The sequence below is a fragment of the Pongo pygmaeus genome, chromosome 6, assembly GCF_028885625.2.
Source record: "Pongo pygmaeus isolate AG05252 chromosome 6, NHGRI_mPonPyg2-v2.0_pri, whole genome shotgun sequence".
NCBI classification, from domain to species: domain Eukaryota; kingdom Metazoa; phylum Chordata; class Mammalia; order Primates; family Hominidae; genus Pongo; species Pongo pygmaeus.
In genome coordinates this window covers 9,051,519-9,079,509 of record NC_072379.2, presented here as the reverse complement: position 1 = coordinate 9,079,509, position 27,991 = coordinate 9,051,519, and the positions used below count along the sequence as shown (strand labels likewise).

The window sequence follows — 27,991 nt, the reverse complement described above, 5'->3', positions numbered from 1 at the left end:
CCCTTGCCAACAGAACCACAGATGACCAGCCTGAAAGGGCAGAGACAGCAGCTGAGGCACAGCCAAGAGCTCTGGCTGTATTACTGACCTAAGAAGATGGAGTAGTCACTGGAAAGTCAGAAGGGATGACATGCAGGGGCCCAGCAATCTCAGCTAAGTCAACTCCACCAGCCTTTCTAGTTGCCCACTGTGTGTACAGCACCCTGATAGGGACCAGAGCCATGACAGGGAATCAGACCAGATTATGCCCTTGAGGAGCTCACCTCTGCTCAGGGAAACAGGCGTGGAAACACACAATGGTGGTAAAGAGGAAAGAGGACAATAGGACTGCATGAAGGGGATGGAAAGTGCCCAGGGGAGGAAACGGTTAAATGTGTATGAGGAGGTTGGTGAGGAAAGACTCTAAGAGAAGGCTCTGTCTGGCTGGGTTTGGAAGGATGTGTAGGAGTCTTCTAGGGGGCACAGGCACACTCCAGGCATTGGTAAAGACCTGTAGGTGTGGCTTGTTGGGATGAGTTTCAAGTATTCTGGAATGAGGACAGCCATAGAGACAAGGGCAGGAGAGAGGAGATTTAATAGATTTTATGCCAATGGCTCCACTTGAGTTTCTGATAAGAACCCAGAACCCTTGGACTCCGCAGTAACATTGATTGAGTTGTTTATGATTCCTCATAGAATATGAACTCAAAGGAGGTCAATGAGTGGCGTGCGTGTGATTCTTTGCCAACTTCCAAGGTGGAGAAGCCTCTACCAACTGCAGGCGGAGCACAGGTGGCCCTGCTACTGGCTGCAACTCCAGCCCTGCCTCCTTCTCCAGCATATAAACAATCCAGCAGCCTCACTGAATCACTGCTCTGCAGGGCAGGAAAGCTCCACGAACACAGCCCAGCAAACAGCAGCACACAGCTGAAAGGAAGACTCAGAGGAGAGAGATAAGGAAGGAAAGTAGTGATGGATCTCATCCCAGACTTGGCCATGGAAACCTGGATTCTTCTGGCTGTCAGCCTGGTGCTCCTCTATCTGTGAGTAACTGTCCAGGCTCCTCTTCTCTGTTTCCTTGGACTTGGGGTGCTAATCAGGCCTTTCTTTCCCTTATCTGTTTTGAAGATCAAAAAAGATGTTCAGGCTGGGCATGGTGGCTCACACCTGTAATCCCAGCACTTTGGGAGGCCAAGGCAAGTGGACTGCCTGAGGTCAGGAGTTCAAGACCAGCCTAGCTAACATGGTAAAACTCCGTCTCTACTAAAAATACAAAAATTAGCTGGGCATGGTGGTGCATGCCTGTATTTCCAGCTACTTGGGAGGCTGAGGCAAGAGAATCGCTTGAACCCAGCAGGCGGAGTTTGCAGTGAGCTGAGATCATGCTGCTGTACTTCAGCCTGGGTGACAGAGTGAGACTGTCTCAAAAAAAAAAAGAAAAAAAAAAAGATGTTCAAGGAGAAGTAGCTTAAGTGTTGGACGCTACAAACATATGGAAGTTATTATAGATCTTATGCAGCTCTATAAAGGAATAAATAAGCATCTCTCCCATCCATCTTTAGTGGCAAGAAGGGTTTTGGGACAGCATTGATTGAGAATGATCTACTTGACAACAGTTTGGACCCAAGGAAGGATAAGGAAGGAAAGTAGTGATGGATCTCATCCCAAACTTGGCTGTGGAAACCTGGCTTCTCCTTACTAAACTAGAATTTGGATTTTACATTTTCCCCTTTATGTTGCAGTAGAAGAGGATGAATCCTCTCACTAGTGGGATCCTGCCATCCTAGAGCAGGTAGAGAGAAGAGTCACTCCCCACTGTGGGTAGTGGAGGCTTCTTGCATGTCACATTTCACTTCTACCTCAATTTCACTCTTACTAAGATTTGGGAATCATAATGACAGGAAAACAGAAAATATAAACCTCATTTTAATTATTTCACAGAAAGGTTAGAAATTCAGTGAGTTGTGGCAACATATTTTCCATCTTCTGACATTTTAACACGAATTGATATGGCTTAAATTCATTGTATTTTAAACCAGATTTTTTTGGAGATAGTCTATTTCCAACATGTTCCTCCTAGGTGACAAATGAGGGCTCTTAGTTCAGTATTTGTTACAATAAATGTGTGTAAAATAACCTCACCTTTCCAGAATAATGTCAGGAATATGAATCTAATGCACAAATGTATAACTCTATGACAAGATTGCATATATCTTTTAAAATATACCTTCCCAACAGTTCATTTTAATAACCCTATTTCAAACAAACCTGCTTAGCAGGTTATCTTAAATGCTCAGGGTAGGGGAGTAAGCAAGACTGTGAGCCAGTGATGACAGCAAAAGCATCCAGGTAGGATCAAGATGAAGTAAGAAAATATTCCTCACCCCTCAGGGTAGAACTCCAAAGAGATATTCATGGGTCCTGGCCCCCTAGTGGAGGTCACTCAAAGGACAAACATGTTTGCGTCTCATCTGCTTGAAGCCTGGACACAGGGGCACCATCTGTGTCACTCTGTGTGTGTGGTCTGCCATGTTGTGGGGCAGTCACTACAGACTCAGGCAGCCGGGCAGACAATACCTTAGCCTTAGATGATGCTGGTGCAGCCCAGGAGTCAGAAACTGTAGTGTAGACCATGCCCTCCTTAGGCCAACACAATTAAGTGCAATAGATGACTGGCTTTTCTGTTAGCCTCTTCATTGGAACCAAAAGCAGCATTACTCTACCAAACAGAGGGGAGCTGGAAAGAAACTAAACAGTTTGCCCAGCACAGCCTCTGCCTTGACATGGAACCATGTGAGTCTAGACACTCACCTAGATCTTTCCTTGGGGACCAATGCTGCTGACACGTTAACTCAATAGTTTGTCCTGGCCTGAGAGATCATGTAACTTGTAGGAAGTTTAGAAGCAGCGATTAGTGTCATTTATTTTCCATGGCTGTGACAACAAAGGAAGGAACAGGAGTGGGAAAACCCAAGGCCACCCTGGTTTTGGTAGATGGTGCACACACTTCCACTAACTTTTCTGGGGCAAGGATCCAAATGCACTATTGGGCCTGGCTATGCTGTCTCTGCTGGGTCCTCCAAACACGAGCCTCCATGCTATTTCTCAGTTGTATTTTACCACATATTATCACAGTCACTGGATTTATACAGAATATTTGGAACCTATACTGTCTTAAGGGCAACCCTTTAAAGAAGAGAAAACAAGGTTTTAATTCAACTGTCTGGAACATTTTATGTTTACTTATGTGGAATACTCCATCTTTTGTTATAAACAGGAGGGAACGTGGACATTAGAAGGCCCCTGCCTTTCAGCTGAAAGCCCGTATGAGGCATATGGATCCATTTATACACACCATGCTTTTCAGCTACATTTTCCTAATTTGCCTCTCTGGGGCCAAGCTTGTTGGACTAGAAGATTCATTGTTGAATTGAAGGATGGTGACCTCTTCCATCAGCTTTTCTTCTTCATCCAGTCTTCCAACCCTCAGTAACATCAGACTGGGAAGGTCTTCAGACATCCAGAACCCCCATTTGGGGGAGTTCATACATGACCCATCAAAGATGAGTTGCAAGCAGGCCTGCCTTAGGGAGCAACAGCCTTAATGGTTTTTCCTACAGAGATAGTTGATGGGCAGAGGCAATAAACTGACTGCTTTGTCATTGATCACCTTGAGAAAAATGAGCATGTCTGGCTGTGTTAGTCTTTTCTTGCATTGCTATAAAGAAATACCTGAGCCTGGGTATTTATAAAGAAAAGGAATTTAATTGTCTCATGGTTCTGCAGGCTGTACAGAAAGCATAGTGACTTCTGCCTCTAGGGAGGTCTCAGGAAATTTACAATCATGGCAAAAGATGAAGGAAAAGCAGGCAGATCTTACATGGCTGGAGCAGAAGCAAGAGAGAGTGGGGAGGAGGTGCCACACATTTAAACCACCAGATCTCATAAAAACTCATTGTCATGAGGACAACACCCAAGGCGGGATGGTGTGAAACCATAAGAAACTGCCCCTAGGATCCAATCATCTCCTACCAGGCCCCACCTCCAGTATTGGGGATTGCATTTCAACATGAGATTTTGTTAGGGGCACGGATTCAGACCATATCACTGGCACTGTGCTAATCAGGTGAATATCACCAGTCGGAAGACTAGATTTCACAAGGGGAGGAATGACCTGGAAATTGGTTCTTTAGTTGTGATTCTTCTGCAAACTGTCATTCAGGGAAATATGAGTCAATCATCCTTCCCAATAGGTCAAATCAACCAGATCATCTGATCACAGAGACTGACGTGTAGCTGAAAGCTGCTCACTTTTCTATGAGGTCAATGGAAGCCTTGAGCACAATTGTCAATCTGCAGAAATAAGGACTCTGTGACTCCTCCAAGACCTCTCTGTGAATGGTGGTTTAAGAAGGACCAGATCCTAAAACAGGGTCAGAGCTTAGAGGGAAGGGAAAGCATAAAAGCCTCTGAGCAAATTCTAAAGACAGGGTCACCATAGGCTCTCAGTGACCCTCTGTGACTGAGTGGATGCAGTGATGCAAAATCTCATCATCACTGCAGAAGACAAAAAAAGTCACACTTTCTACCTAGGATGAGAATCCCCAAATTTGGGGAGAGGCCACTTACTAAATAGACGTAAAGGAATAAAGTGACCTGGAAGAATTCCTGCCTGAACCTCTCAGGATCATTCACATTTGAGAACATTTGTCAAATATTCATTCCAGGACTGGGACCATGAAGACTTCAGCTGCTTTTAGCTAATCTTTGTAACTTTTTGGTGTCTCATGGTGGAGGTGGGAAAGGACCTGATGAACAAATATAATCATTTCCCTTGGAGTTACTGTTATTATTTCTTGCCTTAATGTTACCTCCTTCTCTTGAGCATTCCAGTTCCTCAGTCAGTGACTCACCAGCCCCTATATCTATAAAGTCACAATCCCTGTGACTTGATTTCTGTTTCACTTTGTAGATATGGAACCCATTCACATGGACTTTTTAAGAAGCTTGGAATTCCAGGGCCCACACCTCTGCCTCTTTTGGGAAATGTTTTTTCCTACCGTAAGGTGAGTGTTTTTGAGCTCACTCTTTTGCTTCTTATGATTGGAGAGAGCAGTTTAGTTCCATCAGTAAAAATGCTTCTCCTCAGGGGGAAGGTCTGAAGTCTTACCCTTTCAGAAACAGTGTGTAGGCATCACCCAGAGCATGGCAATGTTTACCCTGGGGCTCTCTTGCTAACTCTCAGGAACCTCAGGTTTGCCTCAGTTGAACAGCCCAAATCTCAGGTAGATCAGCAATCTGATGCTCAGAACTTGATGTGCAAACTTTGTCAACACCATAAAGAAGATTTTCTTTTTGCTCTATGCAGGTTTCCAGGAAGGTACAGTCATACTTAGTTAGTATTAAAAGTAGGAAAAGGACTCCCTCACTGTGACTTGTTATCTGTGTACATGAGAGTCAATCTTTCTTCTCTGTAGCAAGAGCTCTTGAGTAGCCTTTTTTCCCTTCCTTCTGGACAGCCTTGAAACTCAATTTATTAGGGAGCCCAGGTATTTACCACTGGGTCATTTGCACCTGCTTCAATCCTCTCTGAAAAATGCTAAATTCCCTGAAGGTATCTTCATGGCTCTACCCTAGCTCTTACTCCCCATGACATCTTTTGCAGCTTTGAGAGACAGAACAAAGGGGTTCTGCTTTACTTCTTTTCCTTCAAAGGCTGCACCCTATGGGTGAGTCTGATCAGGGAGTGGATATAACTGAGATGAGATAGTGGTTGTCTATCGAACTCAGATATTTAAGCACAAAATGAATTTGTGGGGTTTTTTTTTTACACAAAGTCAGAATCACATGCAAAATCACTAGAAAGGGGATGATTTGACAAAATTATTAAATATTCAATTTTGCTGAATAGAATATAATATGTGCCACATGGACTGTGAACTTTGGCTGAGCCTTTGTGCCTAACCTAGTCTGATGCTCTGCCCAGGGTCTGGGCCCTGGATGGAAAATTAGGAGCCCATGTCCACATGGCCAGCAGCAGCAGTCAGCTCTCTGGCTTACATCATCTTTCCCACATACCTGAGGCTTGTTTCTCAGATTCTAATTCTCTCAGGTGAGGGCTTTGTTGTCTAAATACTACCCAGGAATTTCATATTTTTTCCCTGTGCAAAAGCAATAATTTCCCCACCACCTTTTCCAGGTCAACTCTTTAGTAGATGTACCCCCAAGATGCACATTCCTGGGACCTTTGTTTGCACAGTTAAAATGTCACCCCTGAAATGTAGATACAGGAAGGTTTGTTTTTAAGTTTCAGTGAAAACTCCTAGCAAGTGTTGTAATTTGCTGTGTCCGATGTGTAGAGGGGACATTTTCTCAGAACTTCCATGTTAAGCTGGAAAACTGGAAAATGAGTTCACTTTGTCATTCTGTCACTCACTCATTTTCTCACTCAACAACATGCCTCAGACTTACCTAAATCTGCTAGACTAAAAGAGTTCCCTGGTGTCTGTAACTTTCCAATTCTGCTAGAACTCTAGAGCGAGCTCATGAAATAAATGAAAATGATGACAAACAGATAAAAGACTGTGCATTCTCTTCTGAAGCTAATTCACTTTCCCTCAGCCTCAGTTTCCCCATGTGCCCCTGGAGGTGATCATTCAGGGATTCATGAGATTTTAGAGACAACACATGAAAAAGCAAAAAGACATCAGAAAGACAAGGAGGTACTATACAAGGAGGTATTTATACACAAGGATAAGTCATTCAGTATCCACAGCACTTGGAGAGAATTCAAGAGTGATTTTAAATTTCCCATTTCAAATACCTCCTCTGTTTTCTCTTATTTCCTTTATGACATCTCTAAATAAGCTTCCTCTGTCAGCAAGTCTGATTTCATTGGCTTCGACTGTTTTCATCCCAATTAGAGTCAGAGTTAAGTACACTTAAAATAATAATCAAATATTATTTTGTTTCTCCTCCCAGGGCTTTTGGAGGTTTGACATGGAATGTCATAAAAAGTATGGAAAAGTGTGGGGGTGAGTATTCTGGAAACTTCCATTGGATAGACTTGTTTCTATGATGAGTTTACCCCACTGCACAGAGGACAGTCTCAGCCCAAAGCCTCTTGGGATGAAGCTCTTGCCAACCTAACTACAAACAGAGAGAGGCTCTCTGAAAGAAGAGGATATTTATTTGGGAGCAGAGTATTGCAATGGGAATCTGCATGCCATTATAAACTACATGCAAATTCAGGGAAGTAAAGCAAGACAAAGAGGCTCCAAGGAAAATATGAGGAGTACTTCATATCAGTTTTGAAATAATTCTCCTTCGCTACAAAAATCAGTAACAAGGGTGACGGCACACCAAGGTGGACAGGCAGTCGCTGGGCAGGTGTCCTTGCAGAAATATTTTTGTTTAATGTTGGGATGGCCTTTGTGCAACCTTGTAGTTTTGCAAAGTCTTTTGTGATCATGTTGTTATCAGGCACACAAGCATGAGAATCCTCTCTTCGTAGCCTTCTTTGATTTATTTGTCAGGGTTTTTAAACACACACACACACACACATGCACACACACAACTAGTGACATCATTTTGGTTCTAACAACATTCACACTGGTTATTGTAAAACTTTTCGAAGCTTGCCTGCCAAGGATCCCTTGTGTCACCAGGTGTCGAGTTCTACAGTCTGAACTAGGCTGGGAGCATAGTGGTTACCACTTTTCTCCAGACTTTGGTGGCCCAGGGACTTGCAGCATCACACTCTGTCCAGTGTCTGCCTATTCCTCTCTTCTTTTTTTCTTCCTTAGGTGCCCTTTTATCACATGCATTGTCTCAGACCCTTCGAATATGTGCTCATAAATGCATGGCATCATCTCCTTCCCACATCGATTCACTTTCAATTAAAAGCCAAAACTCTTTCATTTAAACTTTAGATTTAAAGTGCTTTTGAACGAAGGGTTGAGAGATGATAGAGAAACAGATTGGCAAACCATTTATACTCTGCTGGTTTTTTTTTAAATTTTCTCTGCAAGTGTGGAACTTTTCATTTTGTTTGAATGAAGAGGAATGATAACAGCTCCTCTTTGTACCTCTGGCAGAATTCAGCTGTAAGTCCATCTGGTCCTGGACTTTTTTAGGTTGGTAGCCTATTAATTATTGCCTCAATCCAAAACCTGTTATTGGTCTATTCAGAGATTCAACTTCTTCCTGGTTTAGTCTTGGGAGGGGGTATGTGTCCAGGAATTTATCCATTTCTTCTAGATTTTCTAGTTTATTTGCATAGAGGTGTTTATAGTATTCTCTGATGGTAATTTGCATTTCTGCAGGATCAGTGGTGATATCGTTTTTATCATTATTTATTGCATCTATTTGATTCTTCTCTCTTTTTTCTTTGTTAGTCTTGCTAGCAGTCTATCTATTTTGTTGATATTTTTAAAAAAACAGATCCTGGATTCATTGATTTTTTGAAGGGTTTGTTGTGTCTATCTCCTTCTGTTCTGCTCTGATCCTAGTTATTTCTTGTCTCCTGCTAGCTTTTGAATTTCTTTACTCTTGCTTCTCTAGTTCTATTAATTGTGATGTTACTGTGTCGAGTTTAGATCTTTCCTGCTTTCTCTAGTGGGCGTTTAATGCTATAAATTTCCCTCTACACACTGCTTTAAATACGTCCCAGAGATTCTGGTACATTGTGTCTTTGTTCTCACTGGTTTCAAAGAACATCTTTATTTCTGCCTTCACTTCCTTATTTACCCAGTAGTCATTCAGGAGCAAGTTGTTCAGTTTCCAAGTAGTTGTGCGATTTTGAGTCACTTTCTTAATTGTGAGTTGTAATTTGATTTCACTGTGGTCTGAGAGACAGTTTGTTGTGATTTCTCTTGTTTTACATTTGCTGAGGAGTGTATTACTTCCAATTATGTGGTCAATTTTAGAATAAGTGCGATGTGGTGCTGAGAAGAATGTATATTCTGTTGATTTGGGGTGGAGAGTTCTGTAGATGTCTATTAGGTCCTCTTGGTCCAGAGCTGAGTTCAAGTCCTGAATATCCTTGTTAATTTTCTGTCTTGTTGATCCTTCTAATATTGACAGTGGGGTGTTAAAATGTCCCATTATTATTGTGTGGGAGTCTTAGTCTCTTTGTAGGTCTCTAAGAACTTGCTTTATGAATCTGGGTGCTCCTGTATTTGGGTGCATATATATTTAGGATATTTAGCTCTTCCTGTTGAATTGATCCCGTCACCATTATGTAATGCCCTTCTTTGTCTCTTTTGATCTTTGTCGGTTTAAAGTCTGTTTTATCAGAGACCTGGATTACGACCCCTGCTTTTTTTGGGTTTCTATTTGCTTGGTAGATCTTCCTCCATCCCTTTATTTTGAGCTTATGTATGTCTTTGCATGTGAGGTGGGTCATCTGAATACAGCACACCAATGGGTCTTGACTCTTTATCCAATTTGCCAGTCTGTTTCTTTTAATTGGGGCATTTAGCTCATTTACATTTAAGGTTAATATTGTTATATGTGAATTTGATCCTGTCATTATGATGCTAGCTGGTTATTTCACCCATTAATTGATGCAGTTTCTTCATAGCATTGATGGTCTTTACCATTTGGCATGTTTTTGCAGTGGCTGGTACTGGTTGTTCCTTTCCATGTTTAGTGCTTCCTTCAGGAGCTCTTATAAGGCAGGCCTGGTGGTGACAAAAATCTCTCAGCATTTGCTTGTCTGCAAAGTATTTTATTTCTCCTTCATTTATGAAGCTTAGTTTGGCTGGATATGAAATTCTAGGTTGAAAATTTTTTCTTTAAGAATGTTGAATATTGGCCTCCACTGTCTTCTGGTGTGTAGGGTTTCTGCCAAGAGATCTGCTGTTAGTCTGATGGGCTTCCCTTTGTGGGGAAGCTGACCTGTCTCTCTGGCTGCCCTTAATATTTTTTCCTTCATTTCAACCTTGGTGAATCTGATGATTATGTGTCTTGGGGTTGCTCTTCTCAAGGAGTATTTTTGTGGTGTTCTCTGTATTTCCTGAATTTGAATGTTGGCCTGCCTTGCTAGGTTGGGGAAGTTCTCCTGGGTAATATCTTGAAGAATATTTTCTAACTTGGTTCCATTCTCCCCGTCACTTTCAGGTACACCAATCAAACGTAGATTTGGTCTTTTCACATAGAGCCATATTTCTTGAAGGCTTTGTTCATTTCTTTTCACTCTTTTTTCTCTAATCTTGTCTTCTCACTTTATTTCATTAATTTGATATTCAATCACTGATATCCTTTCTTCTGCTTGATCAAATTGGCTATTCTATTGAAGCTCATGTATGCTTCACGAAGTTCTCGTACTGTGGTTTTCAGCTCCATCAGGTCATTTAAGCTCTTCTCTACACTGGTTATTCTAGTTAGCCATTCCTTTAACCTTTCTCCAAGGCTTTTAGCTTCCTTGTGATGGGTTAGAACATGCTCCTTTAGCTCAGAGAAGACTGTTATTACCAACCTTCTGAAGCCTATTTCTGTCACTTGTCAAACTCATTCTCCATCCAGTTTTGTTCCATTGCTGCCAAGGAGTTGTATTCCTTTGGAGGAGAAGAGGTGTTCTGGTTTTTGGAATTTTCAGTCTTTCTTCTCTGGTTTCGCCCCATCTTTGTGGTTTTATCTACCTTTGGTATTAGATGATGGTGACCTAAATATGGGGTTTTGGTGTGGATGCCCTTTTTGTTGCTATTGATGCTATTCCTTTCTGTTTGTTAGTTTTCCTTCTAACAGACAGGCCCCTCAGCTGCAGGTCTGTTGGAGTTTGCTGGAGGTCCACTCCAGACCCTGTTTGCCTGGGTATCACCAGCAAAGGCTGCAGAACAGCAAATATTGCTGCCTGATCCTTCCCCTGGAAGCATTGTCCCAGAGGGGCACCCACCTGTATGAGGTGTCTGTTGGCCCTTACTGGGAGGTGTCTCCCAGTCAGGCTACCCGGGGGTCAGACACCAACTTGAGGAGGCAGTCTGTCCATTATCGGAGCTTGAATGCCATGCTGGGAGAACCACTGCTCTCTTCAGAGCTATCAGGCAGGGATGTTTAAGTCTGGGGAAGTTGTCTGCTGCCTTTTGTTCAGATATGCCCTGCCCCCAGAGGTGGAACCTAGAGAGGCGGTAGGCCTGGGTGAGCTGCAGTGGGCTCTGTCCAGTTCGAGCTCCCTGCCACTTTGTTTACACTGTGAGCATGGAACTGGCTACTCAAGCCTCAGCAATGTTGGGCGCCCCTCCTCCTGCCAAACTCTAGCATCCCCAGGTCAAACTCAGATTGCTACACTAGCAGCTAGCAAGGCTCCATGGGCTTCAGACCCACCAAGCCAGGCACATGAGGGAATCTCCTGGTCTGCTGGTTGTGAAGACCATGGGAAAAGTGCAGTATTTGGGCAGGAGTGTACCGCTCCTCCAGGTGTAGTCATTCACGGCTTCCCTTGGCTAGGAAAGGGCTATCCCATGACCCCTTGCACTTCCTGGGTAAGGCAATGCCCCGCCCTGCTTTGGCTCACCCTCCATGGGCTGCCACCACTATCCAACCAGTCCCAATGAGATAAACAAGGTACCTCAGTTGGAAATGCAGAAATCACCCATCTTCTGCATAGATTTCGCTGGGAGCTGTAGACTGGAGCTGTTCCTATTTGGCCATCTTGGAAGTGACCTGGACTGTAATTTTATAAGGTGACCTCAGCCAATTGCAGCAGCTGTTCCGTGTCAGAGGGGCTAGAGGTTTGGTGAGAGGAGTGGAAGAGGTGCAGTGGTGTGTTTGTTCACTAGAAGCAAGTGGGAGAAGTTTTTGCCTCTTTGTACTTCATCTTCTCTCATCGATTACTCAGAAACTGCAGTGCTGGCTGCAGGGTGCTGTGGAGCTGGCATGGCCCACACAGGCAACAGGACTAAGTAGAAAGAACACACAGCCTTACACTGTGTGTAAGGTCCGTAGGCCTTACACCAACTGCCCTTGAAACATTTAGTCCTTGTGAGCATTTGATGATTTACGTGCCTTCAATTTTTCATGGATCTAATATTCTTTTTTAAAATAAAATATTTTAAACATTATGGAGAATGTCGTGGGAAATACCCACGTATGCACCACTCAGCTTAACAAATGCTCTCCTGTCATTTCTAAACATGGTCTCTTTGAAGAGCTGTTTTGTCTTTCAATGTCTCTTCGTTGTTTGGCCCACATTATCCTTCATCATATGAAGACTTGTGTGGCTCCTGTGTCAGACTTGCTGTGTGTCATACCTAATGAACTAGAACCTAAGATTACTGTGTATTGTACAACTAAGGGATTATGTAATGTCAGGATCAAAGTCTGGCTTCCTGGACTGGGCTCCAGCTGTAGAATAAGGCTGTTGATGTTTAATCAACTCTGTTTTTTTCACACAGCTTTTATGATGGTCGACAGCCTGTGCTGGCTATCACAGATCCCGACATGATCAAAACAGTGCTAGTGAAAGAATGTTATTCTGTCTTCACAAACCGGAGGGTAAGCATTCATGTGTTGAAATTAAAATACTGATTGATTGATTAAATTTATATTTTGAAATTCTTATATATTCATAGACACTTGCCTAAAAAATGTCCAGGAAGGTTCCACGTCCACTTCATCCTGTCCCCCACAATGGTAACATTTTGCAATCTTGCATAACTATAAATACAGTATATTCATGTTACTATAGTACAGGAAATTGACATTGATACAGTTCACAGAGCTTATTCAGATTTCACCAGCTTTATGTGCCCTCATTTCTGTTCTATGCAAATTTATCGCAATCATAGATTTGTGCAATGACCAGCATGATCAAGATGCAGAACCCATTTGTGTTCTATACAAATTTATCACATTAGTAGATTTGTGCAACGACCAGCATGATCAAGATGCAGATCCCCTCTGTCTCCATGTGGCTCCCTCCTGCTATCCTACAGTCACAAGTCTTTTTCTCTGACAGAGTCCATATCAGAGCAAACTATTTTTTATTTTGAGGTGACCAATGTATTAATATTTCCTTTTCTGGATTGTACTTTTTTTGCCAAGTTTGAAAGTTCTTTGCCTAGTCTTCCTTCCTATATTGCTGTTTTTTTCTAAAAGTCATAAAGTTTAATGCTTTACTAAATGTAGCTCTATTATCAATTTTGTGTTATTTTTCGCATAAGGTATGAGATTTAGATCAAGGTTCATTTTTTTGTGGCTTATGGCTGTCCAATTCCTCCAACGCCATTTTTGGAAAGGTGGGCATATTGTTAAAAATCAACTGGGCATACTTCTTTGCATCTCTCGCTTACTATTGACTCCCTTTGATCACTGTGTTTATTATTCCACCAATACCACACTGTGTTGACTCTAGTAGCTGTACACTAACTCTTAACATCACGTAGAGTGATTCTTCCCACTTTTATTTTCACTTATTTTTTTCAGATTTGTTTTAACTCTTCCTGGTCTTCTGCTTTTCCATAAAAATTCAGAAGGAGTTTCTCAGTGTCTACAAATAAATGTGCTGTTATTTTGACAAGAATTGAATTAAATGTATAGACCAGTTTATGGAAAATGTGTATCTTTACTGTATGATCTTTCAATTCATGAACATAGTATGCCTCTCCATTTCCTTAGATTTTCTTTGATTGCTTTTAACATTTTGTAGTTTTCAGCATAGAGATCCTGTACATGTTTTGTTAGATTTACAGCTAAATTATTTCATTTTTGTTGGAATGACTGTACATGATATTATGTTTTTCTTGTATTTTCAGATATTGATTGTTGGTACATAGAAATGTGCTTTGATTTTGTGTGTTGATCGGGTATCCTAGAATCTTGCAGAACTGACATAGTAGGTCTAGAAGTCTCTTTGTATATTCCTTGAGATTTTACAATTGTCAATTATGTCACTTGAAAATAGAGAGAATTCTTTTATTTCCTTTCCAATCTGTATGCCTTTTATTTCTTTTCTCTTGTCTATTGCACTAGGACTTCCCAGTATAATGTTGAGTAAATGTGGTGAATTTTTGAATTGTTCCTAATCTTAGGAGGGAAGCCTTCAGTCTTTCATCATTAAGCATCATTTAGATGAAGTGGGCTGTTTTTTTGTAGATTCTCTTTATCAAACTGAGGAATTTTCTCTCCCTAGTTTGCAGAGTTTTTATCATAAATGAATGCTGGAAGCACTCATTATAAAAAAATATGGTTATGGAAGATGAAAGAAAGTTTCAAGCATGTTGGCTTGCTAGGCTAGTTCCAAGTCGGCAAAAATAATTATCTCTTTTTTCTTTCTATCCATGAAATAAAAAATTAAGAGACAAGAATGTTTATGGAATTGCATTATTTCTTCAAAATATGTTCCTAGTTTTAAAGGTATTACCCACTATTTTTTTTAAAACCACCACATTGAGGCACCTCTTTTTCACGTTGCCCATGCTGTAGGAGAACATAAAGACAGCTCGTCTGAGGCAATATACAGTCCACCAAAGTCACCTGCTTGTCTGTCTCCACTCCCTCTCTACACTGCAGAAGTGCTAGGTCTTGATTCTGTCTATTCTACTGGAAGAACATGTTCTCTACCATGTGGATAATTTGCATGTAAAAGGAGACTGGGATATAGAGGCTGGAGACCACATCAGGTGGCTGGGTCTCCTGAGCACTGCCCCTGCCACCACCCCACACAAATACATCCCAGGACACTGGGCATCTGGGATAAATCTCATTGAGCATCTAGCATAGGGCCCGTCACCCAGTAGACAGTCACTAAATAGTTGTTGAATATGTGATGCCTGTTTAACACATTTTCTACAACCATGGAGACCTCCACAATGAATGTAGGACAAAATGTTTCTGCTTTGAACTCTAGCCTTTTGGTCCAGTGGGATTTATGAAAAGTGCCATCTCTATAGCTGAGGATGAAGAATGGAAGAGAATACGATCATTGCTGTCTCCAACCTTCACCAGTGGAAAACTCAAGGAGGTATGAAAATAACATGAGTTTTAATAAGAAACTTAAAGAATGAATCTGGTGGAGGCAGTTATAAAATAAGATCACAGTCCCTTTCCAAGGGGTAGTCCACTGAATTTGAGCTGCCTAAAAGTGGTCTTTTATCTTTATGTACAGAAAAGACATTACAAAATTCATTATAAAATGTCACTTACTGCTCCATGCTGGGGAAAGCCATGTCCTTCTGGGACTAGAGTCTGCACATTTAACTATGAGTGGTGTTGTGTTTTGTGCTTAGATGGTCCCTATCATTGCCCGGTATGGAGATGTGTTGGTGAGAAATCTGAGGCGGGAAGCAGAGACAGGCAAGCCTGTCACCTTGAAAGAGTAAGTAGAAGCGCAGCCATGGGGTTCTGAGCTGTCGTGAGCCCCTCTGGCTGCCTGCCATGGAGCTGATATTCCTGCTGTTGGGTTATTCCAGTGACCAGACAAAAGGAGGGCTGTGGTAATGCAACTTCAATGGGTCTCCCAAGATGGGGCAGCTCCGATGAGGAGGTGGGGCAGCTGGAGGAAAAGGATCTTCTCCCCTGTGCACAGGGGCCAGGGCTTATATATCCATTAAATTGTCACCTTGGATATTCTAGAAGACTAAATACATCCTTTAGGGGGAAAAAGTGTGATTGTACCAAAGTTTTAAGCATGGAGTGTATGGGATGGTGGAAGGGGAAGGCACTTGGTATCTGTTGGTTGGCAGTGAGTAGGGTGGGAAAGTTATAATGGAGAACTTAGAATAACTTTGATCATTTCATGTTTTTTTCCTGAGGATATCAGTAGAATACTAAATATTAAAATTCCCACCATTTCTTTTTCCTCCAGTCTCAAAGAGAGAGGGTGGTAAAAACGCTATAGGTAGGGCAAGCCTATTATTTGCTGTCTACACTAATGCAGGAAAAACAGGTGTAATCTGAGTCTGTCCTGGGCAGACCGGGGATATGTGGCCACTCACTATAGAAATTTCCAAATCAAATTTTGAGAGATTTTTTTTTAACCAGGACCTTATCAGTCATTATATTTTACAAAAATAATTCTGCCATCAGGGCAACCTCAGCTTAACACAGCTGGGGATAGTGGAATTTTCCAAAGCTTGAGCAGGGAGTATAGAGAATAAGGATGATATTTCTAGGAGCTCAGAACAGGGTACTGTTGCTTTGTAAAGTGCTGAAGAGGAATCAGCTCTGGGCATAGAGTCTGTAGTCAGTAAATGTCACCTGTCTTGAGCCCCTTAGGAAGAGTTAATTATTCTCCTCTTGTTCTGCTGAAGCACAGTGCTTACCCATCTTGTATCATCCACAATCAACACATGCTACTGCAGTTGTCTGATAGTGGATCTCTGTCTTCCTATGATGGGCTCCTTGATCTCAGAGGTAGGTCTAATTCAGTTCAGTGTCTCCATCACACCCAGCGTAGGGCCAGCTGCATCACTGGCACCTGATAATACCTTCTGATGGAGTGTGATGGGAGGTGATCCAGTAGATCTGAAAGTCTGTGGCTCTTTATCTGTCTTGACTGGACATGTGGGTTTCCTGTTGCACACATAGAGGAAGGATGGTAAAGAGGTGCTGATTTTAATTTTCCATATCTTTCTCCACTCAGCGTCTTTGGGGCCTACAGCATGGATGTGATCACTAGCACATCATTTGGAGTGAACATCGACTCTCTCAACAATCCACAAGACCCCTTCGTGGAAAACACCAAGAAGCTTTTAAGATTTGATTTCTTGGATCCATTCTTTCTCTCAATAAGTATGTGGAGTACTATTTCCTTTTTTTTTCTCTCTCTCTCTGAAAAATAACTGCTTTATTGAGATATAAATCACCATGTAATTCATCCACTTAAAATGTACAGTTCAGTGATTTGTAGTACATTTGAAGATATGTGTGACCATCATCATTTTAAACTTTAAAACTTTTTTTGTCAATCTAGAGACCTCATACATTTTTAGCTATCAGCCCCCTGTCACAAACCCTGTCATCATATGCAACCACTAATCAACTTTCTGCCTCTATGGATTTGCCTATTCTGGACACTTCATAGAAATGATATTAATTCGTCAGGGTTTTTTATTCTCTAGTTCATGAATTTGTGCTTTAGTCTGTATCATTTTCTTTCTTCTGCTGGCTTCAGGTTTAGTATGTCCTTCTTCATTTACTATGTTGTGGCATGAATATAGATTATCGATTTGTGATTTTTTGTTCTTCTAAATTTAGACATTACAGCTATAGATTTCCCTCTGAGCACTTCCTTTGCTAAATCCCATAAGATTGTGGCCTATCACATCTTAATTTTTGTTCACCTCAAAACAGTTTCTATTTGCCCTTTTGGTTTCTACTTTGACTCGTCAGTTACTTAAATGTTTATTATTTAACTTCCACATATGTGTGAGTTTCCCAATTTTCTTTCCCTTATTGATTTTAGCTTTGTTCCGTGATAGGTGACAGAGATATGCTGTGTTATTTCTATCTTGGCTACCTACTATTTCTTGAACAGCAAGATTAATTTTGAGCTTCAGATTATGATTTGGGTTATTCTAGGAGACTGTAGTCCAATAGATAAAGGCAAAGAGATTAGGGCATTGAATTTATTTCCTTTTATCATTCAAAAGATGCACAAGGGGCTGCTGATCTCACTGCTGTAGTGGTGCTCCCTATGCATAGACCTGCCCTTGCTCAGCCACTGGCCTGAAAGAGGGGCAAAAGTCATAGAAGGAATGGCTTCCAGTTGAGAACCTTGATGTCTTTTACTCTTCTGGTTGGTAGAGAAAACTAGAATTGCTCCAGGTAGATTTTGCACGTTCACAATGGATTTCTTTTTCTGTTTTTGTTTTGTTTTTCCTACAGTAGTCTTTCCATTCCTCACCCCAATTCTTGAAATATTAAATATCTCTGTATTTCCAAGAGAAGTTACAAGTTTTTTAAGAAAATCTGTAAAAAGGATGAAAGAAAGTCGCCTCAAAGATACACAAAAGGTAAAGTCTGGTGGTAGTTATAGGAGTATGTTTAGTTTTTCATAATTTTTTAGATAATATACATATGATTGGTGCAGTTACCTGTATGTTTTTAAAGAATGCTTTTAACATGAAGACTGCTCATGTTTAGAGCAAGAGAATTCATTTGGTAGAAATGCAGAAAGTGGAGTGTGGGGAAGGAGATATGAGAATGAGTCAGAGACAGCACATAAAATTTGATATCAGACACAACAATTAGTATGCCATGGCATAAATTTTATTGAGATAAAACTTTACCACTTTACTTCTCTTCAATAAATTGTCAGAGGATAAACATTACTGTTTGGAAATATATTTTACTGGTAGTATGCTTTCCCCAGATCATAGATTGGTGAAGATTCATTTCAAGTACAAACCTGTTATTTTACACATTCTCCAATGAAAGTCCCTATCAGGCCACCTGCTGAAGTGTAGCATGTGTTAAATTTGAGCCATCTCACATGATAGCCAGATTTGTTTCAGGAAAACATCCTGCTTTCCAAGGATTTAGAAGGGTATTTTTTTCACTGGTGACTCAGGCAACATGCATCAGATTTCTGGTCTTCAAGGAGCCATATTCTCAGAAGGGAGATCGAGGACCATGCTTGTGATTTACTTCTGACTTCAGGAGCCACTTTCTGTCAATGAAATTTCTCTTTTTGCTTCTAGCACCGAGTGGATTTCCTTCAGCTGATGATTGACTCTCAGAATTCGAAAGAAACTGAGTCCCACAAAGGTAACCAGAGTGCTTCTGAGGGCTACTTGTGGGGCACTCAGAGGGAGGGCCTTGTTCTGAAAATGTGCAGGAAGTATTCCAGGATGATGAGAATTTCTGCCACATGGCAGAATGACACATGTTTGAATGTTATAAGTGGTAGCTGGAGGCACTTTCTAGAGGCATGCAGGCATAGATAGCCATGTTCTAAGATTAAAGGGCAACCCTAAGCAAACCTGACATGCTAGAAAGTCAGTCCATGGTTTGTGGATCACCTGCATCAGATCAAATGCCAGTTCTCAGCCTCCTTCAGATCCACTGAATCAAAACTTCTACCTGGAAATTTATTAGGTTGCTGCAAAAGTAATTGCGGGTTTTTCCATTACTTTTAATTGCAAAAAAACGCAAGTTAAAGTAATGGCAAAAACCACAATAACTTTTGCAGCTACCTAATACATCTAACATCCAATCAGGAGCCACGCTGTTCCAATAAGGGTGATTTTAGCTGGCAGTACTTGTTGAAAGTGTGTTCACCAGGTTAATCTACTGCAAAGTTATTTTCCCCTTTGGAATGGATTAGTAACTTGTGGGGAAAACCTCTGAGACCATGTAGATATCCTCTTTGTCTTCAATGTTTCACCTACGAGTTTTACAACCCATGTATGTTTTTTACTGAAGTCACTATTACTATGACAGTGGCAAAATGATGACCATGGTCAATTCCAAGCCACCAAGACTTGGCAACCATCTCACAAAATTCCTGAATATTTAACTATTGGTTCTAGAGAGAAGGACTGGGCTGACTCCAGCATATTGCTTTAAATATATCCATGTCTACATCTACTTTTGTCTGTATGTCTATGTATGTATGTATGTATGTATGTATGTATGTATGTATGTATCATCTATCAATCATCTATCTATCATTTATCCATCTATCATCTATCTACTTATCTATTATCTATCTATCATCTATCTATTCATCTATCTATCCCAATATAACTTGCTATGATAAAGGAAATAGTCTACTGTTTTACTGTTTCATATAGAAATCACTAGACACATATGGCTACTGAGCACTGGATATGTGGCTAGTGCCATTGAAGATCAATTTTAAATGGTATTTCAGTTTAATTTAATAAAATTTGATTTTAAATAGCCACTAGTGGATAGTGGCTACCATATTGGACAGCAGAGCTCTAAACTTTGAGATTATAGTTCAATTTCACATCAGTAACATCAGGTTCAAGATAACTGAATACTATTAACTGAATAAATTAGGTAGTTGAATTTAGCTATAACTGCATCACAGAAGTCTTCACTGGTAAATCACAGCTCTGTCGACCTTTCTCACACTCCTTTCATATTGGTTTTGGTTGTGAATTACATGGTTGGAGCAGGCATCATATTTATTTCTATGTTCCAGGTCTCTAAAGGTCCTAATCCAGTCCTGATCAAACAAACCAGTGATGGACCATCCTGAGCTTCTCTCAGGAGAAAAATCAAGAGGGGCCCAACTTGTAATCATAGGAGCTTATGCTATTTTAATGCCATCCATCAGACTACAATCAATCACCACTCATCTAGCTTTTTGTCCATCTCTCGTTCTTGTATATCCTGAGATAGTCAATTCTGAGAACTGTAGCCTAGATCTATCACCTGATGCCTCTCAAAGATATAATCCATGCTTCTCAAGCTAGGCTATGCACACAAATCACCACATCTGTGAAAATTCAGATTTTGAATCAGTAGTTCAAGGGTGGGGTTTGAGATTTTGCATTTCTAATGAGCTCTCAGATGCTTCTGACCCATGGACCACAGTTTGAGTACCAAGAAATGGTCTGTAGACCAATATTGGTCCCTGAAGTTCCCTCAAACATATCTACAGGAAACGTCCTTTAATTTTCTGTACATTTAACCATTAGTGTTGCAAATTCTCTCAAAGTTTGTCAAGGTATATTATAGCTAAAATAAATTACATTTTTCTTGGGGGAGAGGACTACCTCATATTAACTTACAGTAAAGTACTTTTAGGATCATTCAAGGAACACACCCATAACACTGAGTAGGTTATGCGGAAATGCTCTCTCTGGAAATTACACAGCCGTGCAGGTGGCGGGGATGGCATGAGGAGGAGTGGATGGCCCACATTCTCAAAGATCTTGGGGAAAACTGGATTAAAATTATTTGCCTTATTCTGGTTCTGTAAGATACACATCAGAGTGAAACCACCCCCAGTGTGCCTCTGAATTGCTTTTCTATTTTTTTCCCTTAGGGATTTGAGGGCTTCACTTAGATTTCTCTTCATGTAAACTGTGATGCCCTACATTGATCTGATTTACCTAAAATGTCTTTCTTCTCCTTTCAGCTCTGTCTGATCTGGAGCTCGTGGCCCAATCAATTATCTTTATTTTTGCTGGCTATGAAACCACGAGCAGTGTTCTCTCCTTCATTATGTATGAACTGGCCACTCACCCTGATGTCCAGCGGAAACTGCAGGAGGAAATTGATGCAGTTTTACCCAATAAGGTGAGTGGATGATACATGGAGAAGGAGGGAGGAGGTGAAACCTTAGCAAAAATGCCTCCTCACCACTTCCCAGGAGAATTTTTATAAAAAGCATAATCACTGATTCTTTCACTGACTCTATGTAGGAAGGCTCTGAAAAGAAAAAGAAAGGAACATAGTGAATGGTTGCTACTGGCAGAAGTATAGCATCTTTGTAAAACAGTGCTGGCCCTGGTTCATCTGCTTTCTGTTACTGCAATAATGCTAAGTAAAAAACCTCCAAAAACCTCGGTGGCATCTAACAATAAGCTTTTATTGGTCACACTCATTTCACATTGGTTTTGGTTGTGAATTACATGTTTGCAGCAGGCATCATAGTGGTGTGTGATGTTCCCTTAGCTGTATCCACATATGGACACAGGAATTTGCTCTTTTTATCTGTTTTTACTTTTCTTGGTTACAGACATGTGACCTTTTTTTTGAAAGGTAACAATCATTTTCTCATATGTTATTTGATGCTAGTGGTCATAGCCTATTAGTCACATTTGTTTCCATGAGAAAGAAAAACCACTAGACAGTTATGCTAAGGATTTCAGTCCCTGGGGTGAGAGCCGTCTCGAATGTCTCCCCACTTCATAACTCCTCCACACATCATAGTTGGATAGTGAACTCTGGTGATATTGGCAGGACTTGCTCTGGTCTGGCTGTGATCTGACGGAGCCTGGCCCTGGGTGTGCTGTGCAGGCTGACTCAGCTCTCCCCACACCTATCTCATGTTCCAGTCAGGCAGTAACCGGTGAAGAAGCCAAGCTAGAAACCAGGGTATCTGGCTCCTGAGCTAAAGTCTTAGAACAGTATCATATTGCTTTCCAAATATAACACCAAATACTAGGTGCATATCAACCACACTGTTTTCAGACCTCTGCCAAAACTGGGATTCTTTGTGGTATGAAGAGACACGGCTTTGGGGCTGGCCTGGGTGTGGCAATGAGGTGAACACAAAGGGATGTTCTTCAGAGATTACAGTCCAGCCCTGAAGCAACAACTAGGAGACTGTTTCAGCAAGTGAGGACAGGGCTGTGTGGGGTTCTATCCTCTTTATAACTTCCACTAGCACTGAAATCGTGTTCTCTGGTTACATCCAACCAGAACCTTCTTTGTCATTTTTGGGATAGAAAGGGACTAGTTTATCCTCAAATTATTTATAGAGATTTTATATAATATAGTGTTTCTCTCCACATTTTATGTATATAACAAAAGTCCTCCTTTTTGTGTGTGTATACATGGTTATGCTAAGGATTTCAGTCCTTGGGGTGAGAGCCATCCTGAATGCTTCTCATCTTCGTAACTCCTCCACACATCTCAGTGGGCCATTGAGCACATCAATGGGCATGACAGTTATTAAAACACTTTATAAATGCTTTGATCCTTTACCAGGATGAGTTAGTCTCTGGAGCTCCTAATACTTCAGTAGTACTGCATGGACGGAGTTAAAAGTTAATTCAAAATCTCAATTTATCCAAATCTGTTTCTTTCTTTCCAGGCACCACCCACCTATGATACTGTGCTACAGATGGAGTATCTTGACATGGTGGTGAATGAAACGCTCAGATTATTCCCAATTGCTATGAGACTTGAGAGGGTCTGCAAAAAAGATGTTGAAATCAATGGGATGTTCATTCCCAAAGGGGTGGTGGTGATGATTCCAAGCTATGCTCTTCACCATGACCCAAAGTACTGGACAGAGCCTGGGAAGTTCCTCCCTGAAAGGTACAAGGCCCCTGGGAAGGGAGCTCTCCCTGAACCAGCCTGGTTCAAGCATATTCTGCCTCTCTTAATCTACAGGACAGTCATGTGGTTGTATAATTATTTGCTTGTCTTTTTATATTTAGAGATTTTTTTAATCGTCAAATTGATTATTGTCACACTTTACAAACCATAGACTAGAAAAAAGAAAACTACAACCATCCACAGTTCCAACAACTTACGATGAAGGTCATCAATTATGTCCTTATGGGTCATAAGTGTCCAAAATGTAAGGACTCTTCTGAAAACACATGATCACAGTGCTATTATTATGTCCCCCAAATGAATATTTTTTCATGAATATAGTCAAATATTTAGGAATAACACTTTAATAAAAAACATGCATCTAGTCTTCAAAGAATTTTATAGCTTAGTGGAACAGATAGACAAAGAAAGCAGTGATGATACTGCATTACATCAGTACAGTAGCATCATATGCCTGTGTAAATTATCTGACTTCAACTATTCTATGGAGGTGTGGGGGAGAAAGAGGGAGAGATGGAGAGAACAAGAAGGAGGAGAAGGAGGGATAAGACAAGGTGAGGAGGAGAAGGAGGAGAATTAGAAAAACAAGAGAGGAGACGAGAAGGAAAGTGCAAAATAACAATTTTGAAATAGTGCAAGACAATTTCCCCTTCTCCTTCCTCATGACCAATGTAAGTGCAACTTGGGCAGGAACCTACTTTTCCATCAGTCAGTCTCATCACTTATGTGCCTTTTATAGGGTGAACACATCACCACCCTGAATATAATTTCAGTGTTTAGAAAGAAGTATTCTTTGCAACACTATTTATCTCATCTCAACAAGACTGAAAGCTCCTGTAGTGTCAGGAGAGTACAAAGGATCTGTAGCTTACAATTCTCATAGCAAAATAAGCATCACAGGATTTCAATGACCAGCTCACAAAAGTATCCTGTGTACTACTAGTTGAGGGGTGGCCCCTAAGTAAGAAACCTTACATGTAACTCTTAGGGGTATTATGTCATTAACTTTTTAAAAATCTGCCAATGTGGAACCAGATTCAGCAAGAAGAACAAGGACAACATAGAACCTTACGTATACACACCCTTTGGAACTGGACCCAGAAACTGCATTGGCATGAGGTTTGCTCTCATGAACATGAAACTTGCTGTAATCAGAGTCCTTCAGAACTTCTCCTTCAAACCTTGTAAAGAAACACAGGTTAGTCAATTTTCTATAAAAATAATGTTTTATTAAGGATTCTTTTAACTGAGGGGTCTGTATTTTTTAAAAAGAATATGCTTGTTTAATCTTTTACTAATTTGTTCTATGGGCCAAAGAATCAATAAGGCCCATCTGTGATCTTTAAGAGTTCTTCAGTTCTGGAGTTCAAAAGCTGTAGCATCAAAAACATCACGTAAAGCCCATGTAGATTAGCATGGCATAATTATCTGCAGTCTCCTTGAACTTGAGCAAAGTTTACATTCAGTTTCAAGTTGATTGGAAAGATGGGAAGTATTTTGCACAGTCATGAAGTGTAATGATTACCTTGTTGTGACTTTTGAATGCTGCTCTCCCCAACCAGAAATTGCAGGAGCTTTCTCATGAGAGTGGCTCCCAACCACTAGCTGTAAATTGGAATCACCAGGGAGCTTTAAAAATTCATGATGCCTGGAATATCACAGAAATTCTAAACTAATTGCCCAGAGTGTGGCTTTAAAAGCTCCCCCATTGCTTCTCATGTGAAGCCAAGGTTGAGAATGACTAATTTAAGGCATTTCTGGTGTATATGAAGGACTACCACAGTCCAAGGCCATCCTGACTGACCTCACCTTCCAGGTGCCTAGCTCCATCCAGCTGGGCTCCTTTTCAATCCAATTAGAACTCTATGAATGTTGTTCCCTTTCTCCTCATTTTGTTCCTATCTTTCAAGTCCTAGTTCAATTCTCAAGCCCCTCCAAAGTGTCTTCTCCTCCTAGTCCAGGGCCCATTTACTTCTCTGCTCTGTTATTGGATACTGGAGGCTATTATCATATAATTTCACAATTTGCCATTGAATCATTGAGTTTTATTCTCTATATTTTCTCTGTATCTAAGAATGTCTGCCCCCCTCCATTAACAATATTCTCTCATTTTATTCCTTTTTGAAATATTCCAGTGGTGCCTTGCAAGGGACTGTATCTAATGCAAGCATTTGGTAAATGTTTAAGGAGTGATGTGCAGTTGATGGCTTGCGTACATACATTAAGCTATTTAATGTGAACCTTTAAACACATGCCATTCGTGCATATGCATGTGTGTGTGTGCATGCACATGTAGGCATGCATGTCTGTCTGCAGTGAAAATATATTCAGGGTTTTTGAAAATTTTTAAATAATAAGGTGTTATATTTATAGAAAGATTTGGAATATTTTTTCTGAAGAAAAGAACAGACGTCATTGATTCATATTAAACAATACCCTATAAATCTTATTTCTAGGTCTCATGTATTTATTATTCAATTCCACCCCTTAAGTAGGCTTTCTATATAGGAGAGGAAGAAGATAGAAATAGTTTCCATATTATTTCCATATTCCATATTATTTGTGGCTTTAGGCCAGCAGTGTAGCTGTCTTATATGTGCTCAGACAGGGGACTCAGCCCTGAATAAGTGGTCCTCTGGCACACCTGGGATGGGGAAGGTACTCCTTGGTAAGCTCCCAACCTGGCACTTCTTGATCTCCTTGGCAATTTTCTTGCCCATTACTCCATGGAGATCAGAATATCACTCTGTTGTGTCCCCTCAACACGGAAGGAGTGTCTCAATAAGAATGGGGCTAAAAGTTGAGTCCAAACACTGTAGGAATTGAGAGGTTCCCCACTTGCACTACCCTTGGAAGCCAAGAGAAGATGTTACAAAATAAAATGATAATGCTTCCTGAAGGTGTCTTTCCATCTTTACACTGGATGGGTTCAATTGGGAGGAATTACAGGACTCTAGAAGTTGAAGGCTGTCCATATAATTAAAATGTAAAATAACTACTCAGGATTACCTTGCAAGTTTCAACATACATAAAATTAACTTTATATGACTCTTCAAAAATAGTTTGCCATCATACCTAATAATCTGGTTTAAATTTTAAAAACTCATCCATTTTACTTAAAATTTAAATCAAAAAAGAACACAGGTTCCCATGAATTTTTCTCAGGCCTGGCACAGAATAGTACTCCATGAATATTTTGTTAAATGATAGATGATGAATGCTGTCACTGTCCAATCTTCACACATCTTATAGACTAAGTATAAAGAATCCAAGATTTATAGTGCTGGAAGTAGTTTTTATGTGTTTACAAAGCATTATTGTCATTACTGCATTTTTTTGCCCATTACTCCATGGAGATCAGAATATCACTTTGTTGTGTCCCCTCAACGCTAAAGGAGTGTCTCACTCACTTTGATGCTATACTTTCTATTTTTGTTTATTTCATGCTTCTCAATATGCTTGTTTAACTGTTGCAGATCCCCCTGAAATTACGCTTAGGAGGACTTCTTCAAACAGAAAAACCCATTGTTCTAAAGGTTGAGTCAAGGGATGGCACCTTAAGTGGAGCCTGAATTTTCCTAAGGACTTCTGCTTTGCTCTTCAAGAAATCTGTGCCCGAGAACACCAGAGACCTCAAATTACTTTGTGAATAGAACTCTGAAATGAAGATGGGCTTCATCCAATAGACTGCATAAATAACCAGGGATTCTGTACATGCATTGAGCTCTCTCACTGTCTGTGTAGAGTGTTATACCTGGGAATATAAAGGAGGTGACCAAATCAGTGCGAGGAGGTAGATTTGGCTCCTCTGCTTCTCACGGGACTATTTCCACCACCCCCAGTTAGCACCATTAACTCCTCCTGAGCTCTGATAAAAGAATCAACATTTTTCAATAATTTCATCCACAATTATTAATGAAAATAAGAATTATTTTGATGGCTCTAACAATGACATTTATATCACATTTTCTCTGGAGTATTCTATAATAAGTTTTATATTAAATCAATAAAGACCACTTTACAAAAGTATTATCAGATGCTTTCCTGCACATTAAGGAGAAATCTATAGAACTGAATGAGAACCAACAAGTAAATATTTTTGGTCATTGTAATCACTGTTGGTGTGGGGCCTTTGTCAGAACTAGAATTTGATTATTAACATAGGTGAAAGTTAATCCACTGTGACTTTGCCCATTGTTTAGAAAGAATATTCACGGTTTAATTATGCCTTTTTTGATCAGGCACAGTAGCTCACGCCTGTAATCCCAGCAATTTGGGAGGCTGAGCCAGGTGGATCTCCTGAGGTCAAGAGTTCAAGACCAGCCTGGCCAACATGGTGAAACCCCATCTCTACTAAAAATACAAAAATTAGCTAGGCGTGGTGGCACACGCTTGTAATCTCACTACACAGGAGGCTGAGGCAGGAGAATCACTGGAACCTGGGAGGCGGATGTTGAAGTGAGCTGAGATTGCACCACTGCACTCCAGTCTGGGTGACAGAGTGCGACTCAGTCTCAAAAAAAAAAAAAAAAGCCTTTTTGAAGCACATATATTTTGTAACAAAGAACTGAAGCCCTTATTATATTATTAATTTTGATTTAATGTTTTCAGCCCATCTCCTTTGATATTTCTGGGAGACAGAAAACATGTTTCCCTACACCTCTTGCATTCCATTCTCAACACCCAACTGTCTTGATGCAATGAACACTTAATAAAAAACAGTCGAGTGGTCAATTGATTGAGCAACAAGGCTAAAAGCATTCATTCCTTTTCTTTCCCAAATTCTTCCTTTATTTTCCCTTCTTGAATAATTTAGTCTTAAAATCATTAGGTGGGTGGCAGCCAGATGGTGGCCACACATTAAGGAAGAGAAGAGAGAGTCATGGTGGCTCCAAATCAGAGACCAAGTAGGGTGAGGACCAAGTAGGTGTTTGTGTAGAGAGACATCCTGGCCTGGGTGTGGGAGTCCAAGCAAGCAGAGAAGGGGTCGACACAGAGGGGTGGCTTGCAAGAGCAGCCAGAGCCT

At 40.7% G+C, this 27,991-nt stretch overlaps 1 protein-coding gene across 2 annotated transcripts; it reads left to right on the top strand.

Annotated features, from left to right (window-relative positions):
- On the top strand, positions 1 to 27,711 carry LOC129041698 (cytochrome P450 3A8). 2 transcript variants are annotated; one of them, XM_054497199.1, is made up of 13 exons: positions 1 to 1,022; positions 4,952 to 5,045; positions 6,961 to 7,013; positions 12,375 to 12,474; positions 14,828 to 14,941; positions 15,207 to 15,295; positions 16,562 to 16,710; positions 17,806 to 17,933; positions 18,621 to 18,687; positions 21,035 to 21,195; positions 22,718 to 22,944; positions 24,001 to 24,163; positions 26,442 to 27,711. In XM_054497199.1, the coding sequence occupies exons 1-13, from the start codon at positions 952 to 954 to the stop codon at positions 26,535 to 26,537; spliced, it is 1,512 nt and encodes a 503-aa protein (XP_054353174.1). In that variant the 5' UTR covers positions 1 to 951; the 3' UTR covers positions 26,538 to 27,711. The 2 variants fall into 2 exon arrangements, with proteins under 2 accessions (XP_054353174.1, XP_063524217.1); XM_063668147.1 differs by having other exon boundaries at positions 123 to 1,022; positions 17,809 to 17,933.
- The last annotated feature ends 280 nt before the right edge of the window (positions 27,712 to 27,991 follow it).